This window comes from Apostichopus japonicus, chromosome 9, assembly GCF_037975245.1.
Source record: "Apostichopus japonicus isolate 1M-3 chromosome 9, ASM3797524v1, whole genome shotgun sequence".
Lineage (NCBI taxonomy): Eukaryota > Metazoa > Echinodermata > Holothuroidea > Aspidochirotida > Stichopodidae > Apostichopus > Apostichopus japonicus.
The window spans coordinates 29,628,571-29,650,205 of record NC_092569.1 but is presented as its reverse complement, the minus strand read 5'-3'; the positions used below and the strand labels follow the sequence as shown (position 1 = coordinate 29,650,205).

The window sequence follows — 21,635 nt, the reverse complement described above, 5'->3', positions numbered from 1 at the left end:
GCATGTTATATATTGCTGATTAGTAGAATCACTTCCTGTCCTTTCGATACTGCTCTAATTTTGCCTTCCAAATAAAAGTGAAGTTACTTAGCTAAATTAATCACCCATAAAGGGTTCTTAAAAGTATTGATAATAGCAGCTTAACCAGAACAAGCAAATTATCATTCCTTATCTTTTCATCGGCTTGGTAGCATTGACGTCATTATTTCGACACACAATTACAAAAGACTTTAATATGAACCACACTAGATGTAACATAAAATAAAAGTGACCACCGTAATTGATACATTTCAAAAACCTAATACATTTTACTATTATTGAATTACAATATCGATACTGTCCTGGGAACTAGATGCACGATAGTCAATAAGTATACACTAGGTGATATATTGCATTTATCGGATCAAGGACAAATCATCATCATGCAACCTAAGCTTACTGTAATATATACTGAATGTTCAAGATATAAATAGCTCTGAATACTATTAAGTTGGATTGCGCATGTCGAATAGCCACGTTTACATACAAGCCTACGGATACTACAGATGTGCAGTACATTTGTATAAGCTGCTCACCAAATTATATTTCAAATAAAATGATGGCATTAATAGACATCCATACTACTGCGGCCATTTCCATAGAGAGTTGCACACCCCTAGAGAGAGACTCTGTGCCATTTGTCATCTTGCACTTCACCGAATATCTTTTCGCGTAACATTTATACAAACCCGAAATAATGGAGAAGTTTTTCAAAGTTTGTTTGACTGTTTTGACGATTTGGAACTCATTTGGAACAGAAAATGTAAGTCTTTCCATTATTAAATATATTTTGTATTTTACCATTGAATATCTTCTGACTGTTTCTAAAGTAACATAAGTTGCGTTAGTGTATTGTTGAGCTAACCCTGTTAATATTAAATGATGTGACAAACTGAAGTGTTTGCATCTTCCAAGAAGTAGGAAAACTTCGATAAAAATACCTGATAATATTCAATAAGAAGGCCTTCAATTAAATATACTCACATTTTTTAACTTCGCGATAGGACAACAATGTTTCGACTTTTAATTTAACCATACACATTGCGTTAACAAAAAATAAGGGCTAAAATAGTTAAAACTGGTTTCCTATGCCTAAATACTGTATTCTCTACACTTTGCTTACGTGTAAATACTTCAGAAAGCTAACTCAAACATCTAAATCGGTTTTGACACACCAATTTTTTTAAAGTAAATCTCGTTTCGTGATATGGTAGGGAAAAGAGCAGTCTCTTTTCAAACTGTGAGTATATCTTTCTCCACATATCCTTTACAAAAACCACCAATAGCCAACCCTACCTTTCACAGATGCATACCAATACGTTACAACACTCCTTCATTTTATATTATGAATTACTGAGTTTAAATTCACATGTGTATTATTCTAGCTCATAAATTCATGCTCCATATTTTTTTTTTTTTTGGAAAAACTTAATACTTAAGTATTGTATTCAGTTACTTCTAGATTCATATGTTAACATTTATCTCACTGTAAAAAATCCAATAATCATATTCTCTATCGATACAGAGATACTCGGTACTCTCTGTACGGTAAAAACGTTTCCAATGTTTTTATTTATTTAATGCCTGGCTTCTTTTTTAATATTTGACATAAATTACATACGAATAACTTGATATCCATCTGTATAGAGGCAACTTCCTTTGTCAGGTCTGTTATTTTGATATGATTTCCAAAACGGACACTGTATTGCTTGTTGTTGTTCAAATTATTTTTATGAATACATTAAAGCAAAATTTACGTTGGCTAATCTAAAAGCAAAACATTTCTATGTAATAATCTAACCACAAAGCTGTTTAATTAACTTCCATTTCAAATAGTCAAACAGTTGGATAACTACTGTGAACAAAATTTGTAACGATAAGGAACATCCTTTTAAAAAAGATATGTATAACTTTAAAAGAGTGGCAAGACCGATTCAGGTTTAATCACATTTAAAGAAATGCTCAGTTTTAAGTGTGATAATATTGCTGTAAACTATCATTCAAACCTAACATTTGCAGCTTTACAATTTCTTAAGAGCACCTAAATGTTACTTCCTTTTCATGCTTACATCATATTACGTTAATAATATCGTTATTTAAGTAGCATTATGTGACAAATAGTCTACAACAAAAAGTAAAGATGTTTTGAAATGTATTTTGAAGACATAAATATTACGATCCCTATTTTGTACATGTACATGTTCGATGAAACAAGGTTGAATAACATTAAAACTAACTGGTAAACACGTCAATCTCATTTAAAACTAATTTATGGAAAATAAAAAAAGGGACATTTAGGAAATTAAATGCTGAAAATAATAAACAATGCACAACGAAATATCAAAGAAAAATATACTTCAACAAAGCCAGAAAAGTACAAATGCAATTTTTGTGAGTGCAACGGCTGTTTTTAGATGCCACGTTGTGGCTTTAAATTGCCTTCACGCAAAAATTATATGGTACGCGATCATGAAAATGTCTACAGCGATTGTAGTGGCTAGCTTCCAATTTTTCTCTTTTTCCTTCAGGCTTTATATTGTTAGTGATTCCCAGGAAATATTATCTCAATATTCCGCTTTCTTATCTTGATATATACACTTGTGTTAACCGCACTTTTAAAAGATTATTGACATAAGAGCAGAAAAATATAAGACATGTTCATTTATTTGATTTGAAACGACAAAGTTAAAAAAAACATCTCTATCGCATGCCTTTTAAATTTCAAAAACGTTGAAGTCTAGTAAACGGTAGCGATTTGGTGATGGTAATGACAACTAATAGTAGTGTAAGAGCATTGTTTTCTTATAGTATTGTTATTACACGATCTGTAATTGAATAAAATAGAATTAAAGAAAAAACACAAAGGCGCTTTTTAATGTCATAGGCATTACTTCTGCGTTTAGGGTTTTTATTAGAGCTTATAAATTGCCATTTTTGTAACATTTGATTTACCTTTTCGAGTCATTTGAATAATGTAAACTAATCATTAGCTTTGTACATAGTTTAGGTTGTGTCGTTTAAATTATTTAAGTTTCAAACCAATCTTTACACAGTACAATGTGAATTTTAAAGGTTGATAATAGTTTTATGTATAAAGTCATAGTCTAAATAAAAATATTTTTCTTTACTCTTTGTGCCATCAATACCGACATGATGTTAGAAAAAGAAAACTGTTTAAAAACTATGTAAATTCCTTATCAAATAAATCAATTTCACGGCAGATTTGTATGTTTTCTTCCATTAAATCCCTTTTGTTACATTATAGTATCAAGAATACGCCATATTCTAAGACATAGTACAACTACAACTTCACTCTATCATAAGAAACCACTAAAGGCCATATTACTAGGGAAATAATTCAGTGTACAGGCCGAGAACATTTTAACAGTTTAAAAATAACCTGATTCTTATTCTGGCTGCTTGTACTTAAATAATTGCACTCTTTAATTTTAAATGCAAAGTTATGTTGATCAGGAATTCTTTAAAACATGGTTTCTTGTTCTGTCTTTAGTTTTGTTATTGTTTTGTTTTTGTTTTTTACTTCCAATAAGGATTAATATATAACAGTTAAAGCAACGTAGAGAATTAGTAATACAACATAATTGGAGCGAGAGCTTTCTCAACAAAATGTAAATTGCATTTGATTTTTATTGAAAAAAACAATTTTTGAATCATAGTCAATATATAATGTGTAGTAAATGATTCTTTATTCTTTGTGCCACCAATCCAGACAAATAGAAAAAGAAAACTGTTTGAAAACTATGTAAATGCCTTATCAAATAAATCAAATTTCACGGAAGATTTGTATGTTTTCTTTCATTAAATCCCTTTTGTTACATTATAGTGTCAGGTATAAGCCATATTTAGGACAAAGTAAAACTAAAATTTCACCCTTTCATAAGAAAATCACTAAAGGCCATATTCCTAATGGAATAACTCAGTGTAGAGGCAAAGAACATTTTTAACACTTTAAAACTAACATGATTCTTATTATGGTTGCTTGTACTTAAATATTTTTACTTTTCAATTTTAATTGCAAAATTATGTTGATCAGGAATTCTTTAAAACATGTTTTCTTGTTTTGTCTTTAGTTTTTTTTTTTAAGTCCAAGTTAGGATAACTCTGTAAACTGTAAATTATATTTCATTTTTATGAAGAAAAAAAAATACTTTTGACATACTCCAATTCACTAACATTTTAATGATAATCCAAAGTGATTTTTTTTTTTCAACTTTCGGAATATTATAGGCTCTTCACCGTCTAAAGGATTAAAAAATTGATGCATATATAAACTACAACTGTGCAAAATAGTTAATTTAGTGGCAATGTATAATCTGGAAATAAACTGATACGAGAAAGACATATATTTATGTCCTCTTTTTAAACCTCTCATTTCACAAATACCGTAGTTTACTTGATTTTCATATAAAATGCTCCATGAAGTCGTGCCAATCATGTAAACTTCCTTGTGACTGACTAACTAGGTAACGTTTAATAGTCTCAATTTGAATACAAAAATTAAATGTAAAGCTAACGCGAAGATATTCTCATGTATTTCGTCGCTCATAGTTAATGACCAGATTTACTACTGAAAATGTACTCTATCTCTACAGCATGTATACGATGGGAGTAGTCACCGATCCCCACCCACACTCTCCCTCTTCGCTGTCCTCCACCACTCCCTCCTTCCCACACGACTCACACCTTCCCTTTATTATACCATGTGGCTGGTCGGTGTAGTAAAGAACTTAATTTTTCGTTTGTCGTTTAACAGTAACATGTAAGTTGTAATGTAGTTCAGTATACAAAAGTGAACTCTCCCAATACTTAAAATAGATATTGATGATAGACTTGTAAAAATTAAACATCAAATATATCACACTGTATTTAAATGTCTCTTTTCTAACATGTTGCAAAAACTGGAAAGTATTGTCGTAACACCTATAACTACTCCATGTATGGTAATAAGTTGAAAGATTTCAAAATTAATCCCTCCAAATGATATGTTCTAGCAATAGTTCGCACGTGCATTTTATAAAGGGAAAATACGGCATGTGATATTTAGCATTCTGTGATTATAAATACAATGTTGTGTACAGATACAGCAGTAACGTCTCAAACAGTGTAAGTCGTTGCTTCCTGAATAACATATTCGACGATAAAAATATATCTCCCCTGCCCCACCCCCTCCCCTTTACGCTTCAATCTCTTTCTAGAGATTGTATTATATTGTGTACTTTACTCTTTTGGCAACAGCAAAGTATAAAATGTACTACTAAATAGCTCAAATCAATCCACGTAATGATTTCGATTTTGTAGATTTGATAATTTATAACTTTAGGTAAATATGATACCATAGTCTTGTATCTAAGGGCCAAACTCTTGTAGAAGGATTCTAAATTGTGCCAAAAAGTAACCCTTCACCTGTTCGACGTGTTAAAACTATTGAGAAGATGACCCATGAGAAAACATTGTCTTTAAGAATTTTCACAAATTTGATGGAGAAGAAAACATCAGAAAACTGTTAAACTTTCAGGAATGATTTACAGCTTGTTTTTTCTGGTTATTCAGAGAATTGTCTAAATTCACTTCAGGTACTGGAAAAGCTATACATTATGTTTTTGTATTGACATATAACATCGTCATTTCATAAAATTTGAATCGTAATAGGCTAGGCTGTTCTAACCTGTCTATATTGGTATTATTCGGAATTAGCAAACAAGAAAAATGTATTTTTTTAAGCTGCTTCCGACCCGTCTCTACTGTCACACTATGTAATGTTATCATCATGTTATAGAAGATACAAATTTAATGTTAAATCTTTATTCTTCTTTCTATACCAAGTGGATTTGTTGAGTTAGCTTTTAATATTGTTGTCTTACATTTCTAGTTAGTTTGTGAAAGTGTTACCATTTGAAGAATTAAAAATTTCTAACATTGTAACAAACTAGGCCTATGTCTGCTAAGAAGGAGCATAAGGCATAAGGGATTGACATCGGTAAAATTAAGGCCCAATGCCGATAACGGCAAACCGATATTGAACTTCTTTTTCCATAACAAAGCCACTTCTTGTTTATTGCAATGTTTTATTAATTTGTTCTCAACAATTTTAGCCTCAGTCTCGATTTCGATTCATATTCAGCGGCCAATATGCCGATCAGCTTGTCAAACAAGCATGGCGCAAGTTCTGATTAATATTTACTGATACAAACGGACCAGTCAGGCCTCTAAACGCTACGTATAGCCTACAAAGCATTCTTTGTCGCGCTTTAAAATAAATTTCACTGTTTTGCCCTTGCAAATATTCTTGGCAAGAGTCCAAGAAACATTTTGCACAAGCAAAGTTGTAAATATGGCATATTCAGACCTACGAAAAATGCACCGGGGTAAAACACAATGTAAGAAGTAACTTATGGATCTATATGTATATGACTTGTAGTAGCCTATCACATTAACTTGCACAGTGCGTCTGAGCCCTCAGCTGAGAATAAAAGTTATATCACGTGGAAACCCCCTACTAAATCATTATGTACCTTTCAAAAGCTGCAAAGAGTATCATGTATGCATTTTGTCAAACAGCAATGGCTAATGAAAAGATTGCATTTTGAGAATCAAGTTTGCTTATCACAATTTGTTGCCGACTGGTTTACGAAATATTTCAAACACGAAGCACTTGCTCATTTTGGCTAGGCTTAGTTGTTAGTGTAGCCGGCTAATGGAAAGACATAATTGTCTACGGTAATTAGAAAATCGTAGAACAAGTTTTCGTTTTCGTTCTGTTAAACACAAGGAGTAGTTAAAGTTCTTAGCCGGGATATGCTCATGTTTTTTCTACATTAAATGAGCTTATTCATGACACGATGTCACTTTTGCTAAGAAATTCGTGGCTCCATTTGAAGGCAGTTTGAATAAGACTTGCAGCCTAAGTGTTGAACATAGTTGGTCAAACAGAGTAACGAATAGTGCAACAGAAGAAACAGGAAGTCTAGGCTTGTGTTTTTACACAAAAAAAAATGATAGCACACAATTTCATGCATATCAACTTGGTGGGAAATGTAATCGTTTATTTAGGATAGGAAACATGTTATAGATTATGCCCTTTTTTTCTGCAAATGATAGTTAAATAAGCTGTTACTGCGTTTGAGTTGTGAAAAACGACAATAACTTAAGACAGTCGATTATAATTATGATACTGTATGTATTAAAGCAAGACTTAACGTGTAGTTTGACCATCATTATTGCTGTTTAAAATATCGGAATATGGGCCGATATTGGGATTGTAATATCGGATATCGGCTAAAACCAATATTCAGGATATCTGCACAACACTTGAAACAAACTTATCAAATAGAAGCTTAGCTGAGCTTCTACAGCGCTGCTTCACTTGTTTATTTAGTAAGGTATAATGGAATATGTCTATGCACTTACCTTACAAGTACATGGCACCTTTAAATCTCAGTGTTTCATGTGCACGGTAAGTATCAAAAAACAGTAATTGTATTCCAGAAAGAGTAGCTTATGATCCATACCCGTTATGATGGACTGTCAAACACAAATGCGTTACAACTCATGTCTGAAATGTTCTTATGTCAAAATATAACATGAACAAAGAACATCTGTCTGCATTAAGCAACAAAGAAGTTTATTCAAGCAGCCGGCTATTGCCTTTGTTCTCTCGCGTTAGCTTGCATATCATGTACGAGAGTGGAAAATGCCAATCTAATGCTTCCTGGAAGAAAGTTGCACTCTGTAAGTGATCATTGACCTGTAAATCAGATATGGAATATAGAAAAAAACAAACAAATCATATAAAGTGGTGATCAGGAGAATTTACCATAGTTCAAATCGACTTTACTTGTTTTAATATAACATTTTTTGGGACAAGTTCTCGAAATGCTCTTCCTTTCCCTCGAACTGGTTCATTATACATTAACATTAGATTTAATCTGATCCTGCTTAGTGTTGATTGCAATACTCTGTATGTCTTGTAATGTATTCAGAAAATGTCTATTATTACACAGGTAATCGTCAGTGCCGAGGGAAGATCTTCAGGTAGGTGTAATGGTAATGTTATATGATTTACGTTATAATAAGAAGCAACCTCTGTAAGTTATATCACCTATGTATTATAAACGTTAACACATCAATTGGACAAATTGAAAGTCTTGGAATGTTCAAGGTTATGTAATGGTCGCTCTAGACGTTTTGTTTTTCAATCGTGCCACCATTTCCTAACATATATTATAACATTGATTTCCTCTGAGCCGTATATTTTGATCATGTCATGTTCTACGTGCTACATCTATTTTTTCCAGGTAAGTTAAACGGAATTTGACTTTTTTTCATGAGCCTTTTGATGAAACTTGGATATGATTGATAACTACGGGAACTTGATGCAAAATAAATTCAATTTCCATTGCAGACTGAGAACCAATGCTTCAAAACATATATGAATTAAATGACGATTACTGTATTTCTATTTAGTCGCTATATCTTCCTCTATATGGTAGTTGAGTAATAATTGGTATAAAGACTGACCTATTATCTTACTCTCATAGTAACTAATCCATTTCTATAACAATTGACGTATAATCAAAGGCGATATATTCATTAATTGAACTGATTTTTCAATTGCAATAACAGTTTTACTTTGTTTTCCTTTCCATAAAGGTATATCATACTTTGTTTTTCAACAACCAGCGTATCCAAGGGATTGCAAAGAAGTATCGAATACCTGTTCCTCTACCCACAATACATCTGGAGTGTTCCTTATTAAACCAGATGGCTATCCGGAACCGTTTGAGGCTTACTGTGATAATGATCTTGATAGTGGTGGATGGACGGTATGGGTGTTTACTTGATTTCTCCTTTTCAACTTTAACTAGTTTTGTACAAATGTATTCAATTTTGCATAGACGAATATATACCGATTTCATACAAAATCGTTATTTCATATTTTTGATATTTTTTTTCGAAACGAAATTTGAATCAATTATTTTATTTATTTTGAAATTAAGTACACTGTGGTTCATCTTCTAAGAAAACTGTAAACCTCTAGTCCACACTACGAAGTAAAATTAGAAATTATAAGTTCTTTTTCTCTGTTGTAACTGTCAGCAACTAATCGCATTGCAGGAAGGAAAGAATAATAAATTTTTAATAACGTCCTAGTCAAAGCTTGACTTCTTTGATATTCGTTGTAGGTATTACAGCGACGAAGATCGGATTCTGTAAATTTTAATAGAAATTGGAAAGAATTCAGAAATGGCTTTGGCTTTCTAGGAAGTGAGTTTTGGATCGGAAATGAGAAAATTGCCGTCTTAACAAATCAAAAGCGGTACCAACTGCGAATGGACTTTGAGAACGTTGCTGGAGATACTTACTATGTTACATACGACAAGTTTCGAATCTCAGATGAATGGGGGAAATATTATATCTCTAGTTTAGGTACATTCGTAAAATCAGATGGTAAGTGTCTTTTACATTCTTATTAAATTGAAAGCCAAAACTTAAAAATAATTGTGATCGTTTATTAAATGTCAAATGTGAACGTGTTTAAACTTAATTGTTTATTCTGGCCAAAGTGTAATTACACACTTACTGTAAGACTGCTTCGTACTTAACTCTTATCTTGGCTCTGAACAAGAAACAGTATCTAACGTTTGGACAACAGAACGTTTACACTTAAAACAGTTTCGTCTCCCAGTTTGATCAGAACAACCAACGCAAATAATTCGATGTTGTTATTAATTATCATTGTTTTCAGAAAGCAGTTTACTAACACCGAGAGAAACTGTGAACAGAAATAGGATATGACTATTTGGTTTCAAACCAGTTGTTCAATAAAGGATTATTCGGTTGTTATCTCGTAATGCTGAATTTATATTAACATTAATGTGACTACGGAACGACCACTAGATGATTTAAAATATTCTAGATTAATTCGAAATGCTTCTGAAGGTGTGTTTCTTTTCAGTAACGTTCTGATAGCCATTGTACAGTATTGATAGTATTGAAGGAATGACAAAAATTATTCTTTGCCACGTGTCTTATACTTCGTGTCTGATACTGGTTACTATTATTTACATTTTATTCTGTCCTGTTCTCTAGGAATAATCCCTGAACGGTGTCCGGCTAATGAGATATTTAGCAATGAGATATGTGAGAGGACTTGTGATGACCCTGACACTTGCATCTCGGCTACGTCTCGCAGAGAAACAGAGCAATGTGTTTGTGTCGGTGATTATCTGAGACAGGAAGAACAATGCATCCCTCTGAACCAATGTAACTGCTTCGTTGCTGACAAAGGAAGTGTATTAACGGTCAGTACGGTTATTTCAATTTAAATGATTTACTTTTAATTAATGTTCAATATAAGTAAAAGGAAACCATTTACTACTTTAACTTGTTGATCATTGCATTACATTAACATATAACCGAGAAGTATACGAAACGCGGTTGATAGGATTGGCCACCCACCGTTGAAATTCCGTTCTGAATTTCTGTTAAAACCGCAAATTCATGATTTATTTATTAGTTTTGTTTTGCTGAATATCTTAAATTAGGAGGGCAATTTTTACATCAATACAAGATGTGTCGAGGGATGTATTTAACTTAAGCGGGAAGCATAAGACCACTCCTATACGGGTGTGCAACCCCTTTATAAACATTTCAAAAAAAAGTATACATACTTCCTACCACAGTATTCAAGTTAGAACCAATTGCAGGCCTAATGTATCGAAAATATCGAATAAGTTGTTGAATGTAACATTTAACGGCTATTTGTTTTCAATGCGAATCCCTAGGCCACCTTCTTTGGAGACGGTATCAAGACCTTATAAAAATTTCTTAAAGTTTCATACCTTTACCTAAATCCATCGAGGGTAATTTTGCATCTGTCATGCGGTACATTGCACTCTAACACCTGCAATTCATAATTCATTTATTGGTATTTTCACTAAATATTTAACTTAGGAGGACCAGTTTCACGCTAATTCAGGATGTACACGAAAATCAACTTGTAGAAACAACCGTCTTATAGAAGAGAGTTACCAGTGTAGTGAACACGCAACCTGCGATACGAGGACCGGTGTCCGTAAATGTTACTGCAATCAAAATTACCATGGGGACGGAGTGACGTGTACCCACAACTGCTTCGTTGCTGACAAAGGAAGTGTATTAAGGGTCAGTAAAACCTGTTATGAAATTTTATAAGATTTGCTTTTAATTAATTTTCCATATAATTAGAAAGAATCCTTTTACTATTTAAACTTGTTGAGTATCGCAATACATTAACAAATAACCAAGTAGCGTTCGCATCGCGATTAACCTAGATTATGCACCCACTCCCGACGCCAGTCCAGACAAAACTGTCAGTCGAGGGATGTACTACATTTAGTCGGGAAGCATAACACTTCTCCTTTACGGGTGTGCAACCCCTTCATAAACCTTACACAAAAATTTATAGATACACCTTACCACAGTCTTGCAGTGTGAACTAATTGCAGGCCTAATGTATCGAAAATATCGAAATAAGTTGTTGTATGCATCATTTGACGGCTATTTTTTGTTAATAACGAATTCCTACACCCCCCCCCCTCCCTACTTTAGATTTGGTATCAAGACCTCATGAAACTTTCTTGAAGGATCATACCCATACCTATATCAGTCATTTTGCATTAATCATACAACGTTAAAATACTGTACATTTCATTTTGACAACTGCAAATGCGTATATTCACCTTTTTTACCGAATATCTAACTTAGGAGGGCCAGTTTCACGCTAATTCAGGATGTACACGAAAATCAACTTGTAGGAACAACCGTCTTATAGATGAGAGTTACCAGTGTAGTGAACAAGCAACCTGTGATACGAGGACCGGTGTCCGTAAATGTTACTGCGATCAAAACTACAATGGGGACGGAACGACGTGCACCCACAACTGCTTCGTTGCTGACAAAGGAAGTGTATTAAGGGTCAGTACGGTTCTGTTTTGGTATTTTAAATACTTTTCTAATACTTCATTGTCCATACACTTAGAAGGAAACCTGTTCATATTTAAACATATCGATTATCGCATACATTTAGAGATGAATGGATATAGCGCTTGTATCGCAGTTGGCCAGGTGCCATGGACCTCACTTCGGTCGCCAGTCTTAGACAAAACTGTTAGTCTATGGATGTATTACATTTAGTCGGGAAGCATATGACCACTCCTATACGGGTGTGCAACCCCTTTAAACCTTTCACAACAAATGTGTTCATCCTTTCTACCACAGTCTGCAGTTAGAACCAATTGCAGGTCTTACGTTTCGAAAATATCGAAATATGTTGTTGAATTCAACATTTACTGCTATTTTATTAATGGGAATCCATATGCCCCCTACTTTGGAGTTGGTATCAAGACCTCATCAAGGTTCATACCTTTACCTACATCAGTCAAGGGGAATTTTGCATTGGTCACCTTTCGTTGAAATCTTGTACATTTTATTGTGACGACAGCAAATTCATAATTCATTTTTTTCACTGAAAATCTTAAATTAGGAGGGCCAGTTTTACGCTAATTCAAGATGTACACGAAAATCAACTTGTAGGAACAACCGGCTTATAGATGAGAGTTACCAGTGTAGTGAACACGCAACCTGTGATACGAGGAACGGTGTCCGTAAATGTTACTGCGATCAAAACTACCAAGGGGACGGATTGACGTGCACCCACAACTGCTTCGTTGCTGACAAAGGAAGTGTCATAAGGGTCAGTACGGTTCTGTTATGGCATTTTAAATACTTTTCTCATACTTTATTGCCCATATTATTGGATGGATACCTTTTACTACTTAAACTTGTTGGTTATCGCATTACATTTATGTGTAAATGAATAGCGCTTGCATCGCGGTTGGGCGGGGTCCGGGACCTCAATTCTGACGCCAGTCCAGACAAAACTGTCAGTCGAGGAATAAACTACATTTAGTCGGGAAGTATAAGACCACTCCTATACGGGTGTGCAACCACTTTATAAACCTTTCACAAACATTCATGGATACTTCTTACCAATGTCTTGCAGTAAGAAATAATTATCCTGCTCAGTCTCAATAAACCCTTGAATGCAACATTTGGCAGCTCCCTATTTTAAGGCGAATCCCTATCCCCCCCCCCCCACCACCCCACTAATTCAAAGTTGGTTTCAAGACCTCATAAAACTTTCATCCAGGTTCATACCTTTACATATATCAGTTAAGGGGAATTTTGCTTGGTCACCCAACGTTGAAATCTTGTACATTTCATTGTGACAACAGCACATTCATAATTCATTTTTGTTTTTCAATGATTATCTTACATTAGGAGGGCCAGTTTTACGCTAATTCAAGATGTACACGAAAATCAACTTGTAGAAACAACCGTCTTATAGATGAGAGTTACCAGTGTAGTAGTCACGCAACCTGCGATACGAGGAACGGTGTCCGTAAATGCTACTGCAATCCAAACTACCAAGGGGACGGAGTGACGTGCACCCACAACTGCTTCGTTGCTGACAAAGGAAGTGTATTAAGGGTCAGTACGGTTCTGTTATGGCATTTTGAATACTTATTTTCATATTTCATGGTCCATATAATGCGAAGGAAACCTTTTACTACGTAAACTTGTTGGTTATCGCATTACATTTAGAGATAAATGTATAGCGCTTGCATCGCGGTTGGGCAGGGGTCTGGGACCTCACTTCCGACGCCAGTCCAGACAAAACTGTCAGTCGAGGGATGTATTAAATTTAGCCGGGAAGCATAAGACCACTCCTATACGGGTGTGCAACCACTTTATAAACCTTTCACAACAAATGTGTTCATACTTTTTACCACAGTCTGTAGTTAGAACTAATTGCAGGTCTAATGTATCGAAAATATCGAAATATGTTGTTGAATGCAACATTTGATTGCTATTTTATTAATGGGGAATCCCTATGCCCCCTACTTTGGAGTTGGTATCAATACCTCATCAAACTTTCATCAAGGTTCATACCTTACCTACATCAGTCAAGGGGAATTTTGCATTGGTCATCTTAAGTTGAAATCCTCTACATTTTATTGTGACGACAGCAAATTCATAATTCACATTTTTCTCTGAAAATCTTAAATTAGGAGGGCCAGTTTTACGCTAATTCAAGATGTACACGAAAATCAACTTGTAGGAACAACCGGCTTATAGATGAGAGTTACCAGTGCAGTAGTCACGCAACCTGTGATACAAGGAACGGTGTCCGTAAATGTTACTGCGATCAAAACTACCAAGGAGACGGATTGACGTGCACCCACAACTGCTTCGTTGCTGACAAAGGAAGTGTAATAAGGGTCAGTACGGTTCTGTTATGGCATTTTAAATACTTTTCTCATACTTTATTGCCCATATTATTGGATGGATACCTTTTACTACTTAAACTTGTTGGTTATCGCATTACATTTATATGTAAATGAATAGCGCTTGCATCGCGGTTGGCCAGGGGTCTGGGACCTCACTTCCGACGCCAGTCCAGACAAAACTGTCAGTCGAGGAATAAACTACATTTAGTCGGGAATCATAAGACCACTCGTATACGGGTGTGAAACCCCTTTATAAACCTTTCACAAACATTCATGGATACTTCTTACCAATGTCTTGCAGTAAGAAATAATTATCCTGCTCAGTCTCAATAAACCCTTGAATGCAACATTTGGCAGCTCCCTATTTTAAGGCGAATCCCTATCCCCCCCCCCCACCACCCCACTAATTCAAAGTTGGTTTCAAGACCTCATAAAACTTTCATCCAGGTTCATACCTTTACATATATCAGTTAAGGGGAATTTTGCTTGGTCACCCAACGTTGAAATCTTGTACATTTCATTGTGACAACAGCACATTCATAATTCATTTTTGTTTTTCAATGATTATCTTACATTAGGAGGGCCAGTTTTACGCTAATTCAAGATGTACACGAAAATCAACTTGTAGAAACAACCGTCTTATAGATGAGAGTTACCAGTGTAGTAGTCACGCAACCTGCGATACGAGGAACGGTGTCCGTAAATGCTACTGCAATCCAAACTACCAAGGGGACGGAGTGACGTGCACCCACAACTGCTTCGTTGCTGACAAAGGAAGTGTATTAAGGGTCAGTACGGTTCTGTTATGGCATTTTGAATACTTATTTTCATATTTCATGGTCCATATAATGCGAAGGAAACCTTTTACTACTTAAACTTGTTGGTTATCGCATTACATTTAGAGATAAATGTATAGCGCTTGCATCGCGGTTGGGCAGGGGTCTGGGACCTCACTTCCGACGCCAGTCCAGACAAAACTGTCAGTCGAGGGATGTATTAAATTTAGCCGGGAAGCATAAGACCACTCCTATACGGGTGTGCAACCACTTTATAAACCTTTCACAACAAATGTGTTCATACTTTTTACCACAGTCTGTAGTTAGAACTAATTGCAGGTCTAATGTATCGAAAATATCGAAATATGTTGTTGAATGCAACATTTGATTGCTATTTTATTAATGGGGAATCCCTATGCCCCCTACTTTGGAGTTGGTATCAATACCTCATCAAACTTTCATCAAGGTTCATACCTTACCTACATCAGTCAAGGGGAATTTTGCATTGGTCATCTTAAGTTGAAATCCTCTACATTTTATTGTGACGACAGCAAATTCATAATTCACATTTTTCTCTGAAAATCTTAAATTAGGAGGGCCAGTTTTACGCTAATTCAAGATGTACACGAAAATCAACTTGTAGGAACAACCGGCTTATAGATGAGAGTTACCAGTGCAGTAGTCACGCAACCTGTGATACAAGGAACGGTGTCCGTAAATGTTACTGCGATCAAAACTACCAAGGAGACGGATTGACGTGCACCCACAACTGCTTCGTTGCTGACAAAGGAAGTGTAATAAGGGTCAGTACGGTTCTGTTATGGCATTTTAAATACTTTTCTCATACTTTATTGCCCATATTATTGGATGGATACCTTTTACTACTTAAACTTGTTGGTTATCGCATTACATTTATATGTAAATGAATAGCGCTTGCATCGCGGTTGGGCAGGGGTCTGGGACCTCACTTCCGACGCCAGTCCAGACAAAACTGTCAGTCGAGGAATAAACTACATTTAGTCGGGAATCATAAGACCACTCGTATACGGGTGTGAAACCCCTTTATAAACCTTTCACAAACATTCATGGATACTTCTTACCACAGTCTTGCAGTAAGAAATAATTATCCTACTCATGGATAGTCTCAATAAACCTTTGAATGTAGCATTTTGCAGCTACCTATTTTAAGGCGAATCCCACCCCCACCACCCCACTAATGAGTTGGTATCAAGACCTCATAAAACTTTCATCCAGGTTCATACCATTACATATAGCAGTCAAGGGGAATTTTGCTTTGGTCACCCAACGTTGAAATCCTGTACATTTCATTGTGACAACAGCACATTCATAGTTCATTTTTGTTTTTCACTGAATATCTTACATTAGGAGGGCCAGTTTTACGCTAATTCAAGATGTACACGAAAATCAACCTGTAGGAACAACCAGCTTGTAGATGAGAGTTACCAGTGTAGTAGTCACGCAACCTGTGATACGAGGAACGATGTCCGTAAATGTTACTGCAATCCAAACTACCAAGGGGACGGAGTGACGTGCACCCACAACTGCTTCGTTGCTGACAAAGGAAGTGTATTAAGGGTCAGTATGGTTCTATTATGGCATTTTTAATACTTATTTTCATATTTCATGGTCCATATAATGCGAAGAAAACCTTTTACCACTTAAACTTGTTGGTTATCGCATTACATTCAGAGATAAACGTATAGCGCTTGCATTGGTTAGGCATGCAGGGGTCTGGGAACTTACTTCCGACGCCAGTCCAGACAACACTGTCAGTCGCGGGATGTATTAAATTTAGCCGGGAAGCATAAGACCACTCCTATACGGGTGTGCAACCACTTTATAAACCTTCACAAACATTAATTCGTACTTCTTACCACGGTCTTGCATTTAGAACCAATTGCAGGCCTAATGTATCGAAAATATCGAAATAAGTTGTTGAATGCAACATTTAACAGCTATTTTCATTCATGGCGAGTCCCTGTAGACCCCCTTCCTTGGATTTGGTATCAAGACCTAGTAAAACTTTCATCAAGGTTCATACCTTTACCATAATCAGCCAAGGGGAAGTTTGCGTTGGTCACCAACGTTTAAATCCTGTACATTTCATTGTGACAACAACACATTCATAATTCATTTTTTTCCCCCACTGAATATCTTAAATTAGGAGGGCCAGTTTTACGCAAATTCAAGATGTACACGAAAATCAACCTGTAGGAACAACCGGCTTATAGATGAGAGTTACCGGTGTAGTGCTCACGCAACCTGTGATACGAGGAACGGTGTCCGTAAATGTTACTGTAATGATGGCTACGGAGGAGAAGGAGTGACGTGTACCCGCGTGATTGCAAAAGATTGCTACGAGCTTCATGGTTCCGGTACACTCAGTGATGGAGTTTACACCATTTACCCTGATGGTTCGCCAAGCGGCATTCAGGTTTACTGTGAGATGGAAAGTAACGGAGGAGGATGGACGGTGAGTTGTGCACGAATATTTCAACCAGTTAAGTGTCTTGTTTCTGAATTCATTTGTTCTGCGAGAGTGTGGAAGACACATTACATTTCTCACTTACTCCTGTTACATGTAAATTTCCATTTATATTCATAGGTCATTCAGCGACGATCAATCGCCTCTGTTGATTTCTTTCGTACCTGGGCTGAATACAAGGCCGGATTTGAACATCCTAGTCGAGATCATTGGCTCGGTAATGATTATATACACGCAATTACCAATCAAAAAACATACAGTCTCCGGATAGACCTCACCGATTCAAGAAGGTCGTCGTATTACGCCCTCTATTCCTCCTTTAGCATCAGTGACGATGCGGACAAATACCGACTATCAATTGGATCATATAGTGGAAATGCAGGTTAGAATCTCTGTACTTTTTTAGTATCATTATTTGGGATTTACTAGTTAAATGCATTCTAAAAAATAACAATGCGTTCTCAACGTTCATCATTGTTTTACATTAAGCATATCTGCATGTTTTTAACTCCAGATCTAACAGATGTTTGTTGACACACGATTGTTTCAAATAGTGGAAGGAATTTCCTCGTAAATATTTAGTAGTAAATTAAATGATTAATGCAAATAACTCACGAAACATGGTAAGTAAAAGTAAAAGGCAGGTAGCTTAGTACATCCATGAATGTAAAAGCATTACAGTTGTGCCCTTAGCATCTGGTCACTAAACCATGAAACTTCATATTGAACCTGAAATATACTTTATATCCTAATCTACATATTTACACATCCTATCCAATAACCATTTCTCTCGTAACTTATGTCTAGCTGCGTTACCTACTAATCATGACAAACTAGTAAAAACGCTATACTGGGCATTTTATTTCTAAAGTTTTTCACATTGAACATCAATCATATAAAAAATATTAAAATAAGAAACATATTAAATATATATACATATAAATATTGTTTAAAATTTCGATTGACTTTTTATGTGTAAATTTTTGAAAAAGTAAGTGAGAAGTTGCCTTTATGTAGCCACGCATTGACATATTTATATCTCTAAACTGTCATTTGTAATCAGTCTGACTGACAGTGCTAACAAAAGAAGGTCATTGTATCTCTAAAATTTGAACTACATGATTTGTGTGGACATAGACACAATATGGTGGATGTACTGAGGACACAATTATCAAATACACATGATACAAGTATGTTATTTTTACACACATAAGTAAGCATAATATAAACAAAATAAAATGAACATAAATAGCCAATAGCGTAACAAGAAGGTTATCAACCACAACTTAGCCTACTGTGTGATAGCCACGTGATCAGTATGAAAACAGCTACGTAGACAGAAAGAAGTTTCATAGCTTGCATAAATATTGATGGAATGTAGCTTTGAAACATTCTACGTAGATTCATCGATTTTGTATGAATGAATTGTTTTAACTATAGACCCAGAATGCAGCACATTTCATTTTTCCGTTGTTTAGTAAAGGACAAATATTTAACTTTTAAGAATTTCGGAAAATAATACTGTAAGAAATGTTACTACATCGGGCACTAAACGCAGAATGATGAAATTACTATTGAATTAAGGAGCAGATGAAAATTAACAAGCAAAACAGACACATTCCCAATATGCCATTTTCAATTTGAATAAAGTTTTGGAAATTTAGAACAATATGATTGCTAATGAGTGCCAAATACAATAATATTAGTTACACCTTACTGCTAGTTATCGGTAATATTCGTAATAAATAAAAGTTTGCAGGGGACAAAATTGAGGAATAATTTACTTTATAAATACACGTAGGCAAACCTATTACTGAAAGGCTTACGGAGACTTTGGCAACGCAATTTTACGGTGATTTTTTTCTCTGTGAAATCGTATATAATAAACTGATGTGGTATCACCTTTCAGTTAATACATCTGAAATGACAGCATTTTGTATTGCTTTAAGAAATAAAAGATTACTAGATAAGCACTAATACTAACAATTAGTAATATAAATAACGGTACGGTGGAGTGTACTTAACATTTGAAATTTGTTTTCTTTCTCGAATCCGTAGGTTATGATGCTATGTCGCGTAGCAACAACAAACAATTCAGCACACGTGACCGGGATTATGATGAGTCGAGTTCCTATAACTGCGCCGAGAAGCATCAAGGAGCTTGGTGGTTCGGTTATTATTATTATTATTATTATTATTATTATTACTATTGCCGTACTCATGAATATTATTGTGATAATTTCCCTGTCGGAAGTACTTGTTTCTATTGTGCGCATTCTCACCTCAACGGAGACTACGATGGCTCAACTCGAGGAACGAACATTTTCTGGACTAATCTTAGTGGATACGACTGCGGCCTTCAATACACAGATATGAAAATACGGCCAGTGTAGAGATAAACAATTTTCTTTGCGGAGTGGTCTATGTAACAGAGTGTAGAAAAACAACATTGAGGCATTTCAAAACAACTGAACTCCTCTCCACCGAATGTTACACGGGTCCTAATGTAATATTTCTTTAATCGAGGAATATGGCTCCAAACTCTGTCCAAAATCGACAGAACAGACAGAAATGAATCGACTTAGTTATACGACAACATTAAGATATATCTATGTGACAATGCCATTTCAATATGTCATGTCATTAACAATAATGATGGAATTACGATGATGTGACACTAATTTCCGTATAAAATGAACAAAGTATACAATAAAGCGTCGGTAACGTTGACCTCTCCTTTGTACATGTCATTTCGTTCATTGCCTAAGAATTAAAATAGTCCGGTATTAATATATTACCACCGTCTTTCGCTCTAAAATATTCTGACATGAACTCAATTCACTTTTGATACCTATTGGCCAATATTTGACTGATATTCCTGACGGTATAAGCAACCTTAGTCCAACAACATTTGCGTTTGCAAGGAAAAATCCCTTTTCTACTCTATCGCTCCGTTGGTGGGGGGGGGGTTGGCTCAGTCGGATGATTTTTATTTTTTTTACATTTGTTTTACTTTCATTGGAAAAAGAATGAGACCACTCATCTAGGTTTGCACATCCCTTTTCAACCACACACAAGAGTGTTAATTAGCTAGACCCTAAATTCCCCGACGTGGTAGTCGCCTTTAACCAAACCAGGGTCTTATACTCCCTTGTTTACAATATGCTTTATTCAACTACAGTGACCATAAAGTTCCATATCCCTATCTCAGTCAGTCGAAGAAATGTAATATTTCCCGTAACCCGCACATTTGATATATGTGCACACAACTTGATCTACATTTACGTTATACATGCAGATATCCAACCTTCGGGAACCTAAAGGAAATTGTCATGAATCTGTTCCGAACATAAAGAAGTTATTAATTATATTCCGTAGGATTGTAAGCAGTCCTTATCTGTAAGTATTTATTGCACCACCCCCCCCCTCCTTTCGTTGACATCATCGCATCATATATCATTACCATCCAATCCACTGATTCTATAGCCTGCAGTGATCAGCAGTACATATTTTAGCAATATGTTTTGGATTACCATTGACTAAATAAATACATATACTGTCGTAAACGACACTAGAATACTGATTGAGCCGAAAACTTCCACTCAATAATATAAATGAAATTTAATAAATAGTAAAATACTTGAACACTAGAAGTCACGTGTGGTTAATGCTACTTTTGTGATAATCGAAACATACCATGGGCTGATCCACGGGTGGGGGGTTTCCACTGGGTCCGGACCTCCCCATTTTTCAGGAGTGAATTTTTATTATACCTTTCCGGGAAGGAAACTTACTCGATATGTTCAGAAAAAAGGCGGTCCATGTTTCTCTTCGTATTCATCAGATGTAGCATGCTGACATAGCGCAAGAACCAAAAACTTCCCACAACAAGTTCGTCAAGTTTTGCTTCAATTAAGCCCTCACTCCTAAACCACCTCAATCTTCCAATATGCTGTCAGCAGT

At 35.4% G+C, this 21,635-nt stretch overlaps 1 protein-coding gene across 1 annotated transcript; it reads left to right on the top strand.

Annotated features, from left to right (window-relative positions):
* Positions 1-445: 445 nt before the first annotated feature.
* On the top strand, positions 446-20,065 carry LOC139973797 (uncharacterized). Its single transcript, XM_071980664.1, has 9 exons — positions 446-802; positions 8,061-8,091; positions 8,710-8,882; positions 9,243-9,507; positions 10,150-10,361; positions 11,014-11,223; positions 17,352-17,660; positions 17,793-18,054; positions 19,731-20,065. The coding sequence occupies exons 1-9, from the start codon at positions 737-739 to the stop codon at positions 20,063-20,065; spliced, it is 1,863 nt and encodes a 620-aa protein (XP_071836765.1). The 5' UTR covers positions 446-736.
* The last annotated feature ends 1,570 nt before the right edge of the window (positions 20,066-21,635 follow it).